This window comes from Ostrea edulis, chromosome 10 (genome assembly GCF_947568905.1).
Source record: "Ostrea edulis chromosome 10, xbOstEdul1.1, whole genome shotgun sequence".
NCBI lineage: Eukaryota > Metazoa > Mollusca > Bivalvia > Ostreida > Ostreidae > Ostrea > Ostrea edulis.
Genome location: NC_079173.1, coordinates 5,686,779 through 5,690,357, shown reverse-complemented (window position 1 = coordinate 5,690,357; position 3,579 = coordinate 5,686,779). Strand labels below are relative to the sequence as shown.

General features: G+C 37.4%; 1 protein-coding gene across 1 annotated transcript; it reads right to left on the bottom strand.

Moving 5' to 3' along the window:
* Positions 1-2,818, bottom strand: LOC130050894 (E3 ubiquitin-protein ligase TRIM71-like). The gene is made up of 2 exons (XM_056151741.1): positions 2,680-2,818; positions 1-2,119 (listed from the first exon to the last, which is right to left on the bottom strand). The coding sequence occupies exon 2, from the start codon at positions 2,088-2,090 to the stop codon at positions 477-479; it is 1,614 nt and encodes a 537-aa protein (XP_056007716.1). The 5' UTR covers positions 2,091-2,119; positions 2,680-2,818; the 3' UTR covers positions 1-476.
* Between the last annotated feature and the right edge of the window lie 761 nt (positions 2,819-3,579).

Sequence of the window (3,579 nt, the reverse complement as noted above, 5' to 3'; positions counted from 1 at the left end):
TACAATAAATCATGTTTATCTATCTGTACTGACAGTAATAATGTAAGACTGTACAATAAATCATGTTTATCTATCTGTACTGACAGTAATAATGTAAGACTGTACACTAAATCATGTTTATCTATCTTTACTGACAGTAATAATGTAAGACTTTACACTAAATCATGTTTATCTATAATATATACATTGAAACATAACACAGATAACAAATAAAATAAAGTTCAACCAAACACTCATAAACAAACACAAATTTACTGTCAATGCACGCGTTAATCTCAAACACTGGTGCAATTAACACAGCTGTAATCAACACAGGACTGTAATTAACATCGTGTTTATTACGGTAATCAACACAGAACCTTGTACATGTGTAATTAACACTGGAGATCTGAAATTAACACTGTGTTGGTAGATGTAATTAACACCGTGTTGGTAGATGTAATTAACACTGTAGAGATGTGTAATTAACTCTGTGTCTATAGATATTCGATTTTCTTCACTTCAGCAGTGCGACACTCAGCCACAAAGAGGTTGTCTCTGATGTCCACACATAAACCTAATGGACGGCGTAAATCACAGTGAATGTAACGGAGGAACTGTCCGTCCTGATCTAGGATGTGGATACGGTGATTGTCACAGTCTGCTGTCAGGATGTGACTCTGGCTGTCTGTAGTGATGCCGACTGGAGTAAATGATTGCCAGGTATTAGAGGGATGACCAGTGTATCTAAATCGAAGTTTTCCTGACTGATTGACCACCACTACTGCACTAGCTGACCGGTCAGCCACACAGATATCCAGGTTCCTATTCTCACTGATGTATTTATAATAACCACCAGATGAGTACAGAGGACGACCCTGATCATCAAACTGAATGCTTTGTTTCTGTGTGGAGCCGGAGTAACGCACGACTTTGGATTGGTTTCTATCATCACTGACCATGGTAACCAGGAGATTGTTAGCGGCGGTGCAGCAGACAGAGAGAGGTATCCACCCCTGTAGTGTGATCACAGTCTGTATCTGTTTATTTTTAATTAAGTTAACAGTTCCATCTCTAGTGTCAGTATAAACAAGATATCCGTCCCGTGTCACTGCTATGTCCCGCGGTTCGTTCTCTGACTTGGTTTGTATTGATGTCAGTAGTTTACTCTGGAGGTTGAGCAGCTTCATGGTTTTGTTATTCAGACTACATGTCCAGACTTGATCTTCACTCAGACAGCTAACACTGGATAGTTGTATATACTCAGTGTCTATGGTGGCGGTAAGTCGCGGCTCATCAAGCAGTGTTTTGACTGTTGTAACGGAGAGTGAGGTTAATAAACCAAACATCTCATTAAGTGTTTCTGTGTTAATTGTTGGAAGAGATAAGCTTGGTAGTGTAACTTTGATTTTAGGAGGGAGTTTATTGAATTCGTCATTTCTAGATTTGTAAGTTGATGTTAAGGAGATATCATTGGTGTCCAGGATGTTTTTCATTTCTAGAATGGCCTGGTTGATTTCAGTCATTCTGTGCGTGATTTCATCTGCTTGTTTATCTAATAGAGAGAGATGTTTAGTTTTTGTCTCTACAATGTCTGCTTTCCGTTTGTTGACAATGGCGGTGACCTCGCGATGCCAGACTTTTCCTTGTTGGTCAGCAGTTGTGGCCAGTTTTCCGTAATTCGTTTCTACTTCGGCTTTCTCAGTTTGGACAGCGGAGGAAATTTCCGTATATCGGGGGTAAATCTTGTTCTCGAGTTCTTCTAAATCTTTTTGTATGCGTTGTTTTTTAGAGCTGAGTTTTTCCAGAATATCTGATAGATCGTGAGCTTTGTGTTTACCTGAGGAGATGCATGTAATACACACAGGAATGTGACAGCTCTCGCAGTACATTTCGCAATCTTTGTCGGCGTGTTTCAGACATGTTGAGTATTTGGGAGTAAACTTTCTGTGTAAATGATAGGGTACGATTTTGTGTTTTTTAGAGGAATCTGAGAGATGTTTACTGACACAGTCAGTACAAAGATTGATATCGCAATGTTCACAGCAATACTGCAGGGGGTCAGTTTCACAGAGGTCACACAGCAGAACGTCCTGAGCACGCGGGTCCATCTCTGGCGTCAGGGGTCACGAGTAGTTAACTGTCAAGAAAGGAAATGAGCTTTAATATTAATTTGAACTGGTTAAAACAATATATTTACATTAAATGCTGATCTGTTAGTAATAAATAATGTATCAAGGTTTTATCTCGATACAAGCACGCATCTTCCAATGTGACTTTAAAAACTTTGTACATGTATTACACAAAATAAGAAATGGCTGTCTAGGTTTCAGAATTCTTGTTTGTAGCATACAGGAAATATACACAAAGGAAGAATGGCTTAATTTCTACAAAATCGGCGAGACTTATTCCAATTTTGATCAATTAAAATATTATATAAAGCCTGATTTTTTATTTATTTTATTCATTTATCATAAATGATTTTTTTTTTAATATATTAAGATTATGAAATGTTTAATATAGATATATACATGTAACCCCCCCTCCCCGCCCCTCTCCTCTGCGCTCTGAATTACATGAAATTAAGATGCTCACTGGTAAGCATATCTTAATAATTTTACTTATTTAAAACAATTTTCCGATACATTTCTAACATTTTAGTTGTTGTGCAATGCGTATTATAAAATAATGATGTCTAACCTGTAAATATCCTACACGCCCTCTGTACAGCCGCCTCGTCCTGGTATGTCGACCTGCTGATGATGAGTGAATTTAATGTGCGGGCCCAGCTACACTATATATATAGACCTTCCGTCCTGTCACGTGATTTAAACGGGAAATGCGATCATTTACGCAAATGAACCAAACTCCATTTATATAGCCACTTAAACTTTCTAATGTAAACAATTACTACATTTATAAGGGAGGGGTATTTATGAAATACATATATAGAAATAATTTGTCTTTAGACAAACAAATCAGTTACCTGTTTCGGGGCGGATAAAAAAAAGCTTAGGTGGTGGTAGCAGCTACCCAAGTTCCGCCATTAGATCCGCCACAGCTGTTTACTTGACCTTTTCATAATTAATGTTCCGTGAATTTCATTTTCGACTTGAAAGGGCGAACGGATGTTCAACTATACTTTTCAGATATCGGAATATTTACACCAGTTTCGTGTCCCACTCGGGTCATGTTTAGCGGTATTAATCAATTGACCGAGGAAAAAAAATCTTCTATGTAAATATGCGTATATATAACTACAGCAGTTGTTGTTTGTAAATTAGCTATTTTTCACATTTGTAAATAAATGTATTGAAATGTAAATGTGTCTAGTCAACTGATAGATAAGGAAAGGTTTCTCCATCACGTGGCGGCAAACCTTCACATTCTAGAAAGGGGGGAGTGTAATTTTAAACTCTTTCTATCTACAAACTCAGACACTTGTGTTTGGTGTGATTTAATCTCTAGAACGTTTACCGTATACGATCAGGTAGTATATTTCTGGGAGAAATGATTATCGGTTTATTTTCAGAAAGATGTAAGTCAAGAGAAACTTTCTATAAAATAATGTCAGGTGTGGAGTCAGCAGATACAGAACAT

What these genes read in the sequence shown, in the direction of transcription:
- LOC130050894 (XM_056151741.1), bottom strand. Translation starts at nt 2,090, where the DNA reads ATGGACCCGCGTGCTCAGGACGTTCTGCTGTGTGACCTCTGTGAAACT.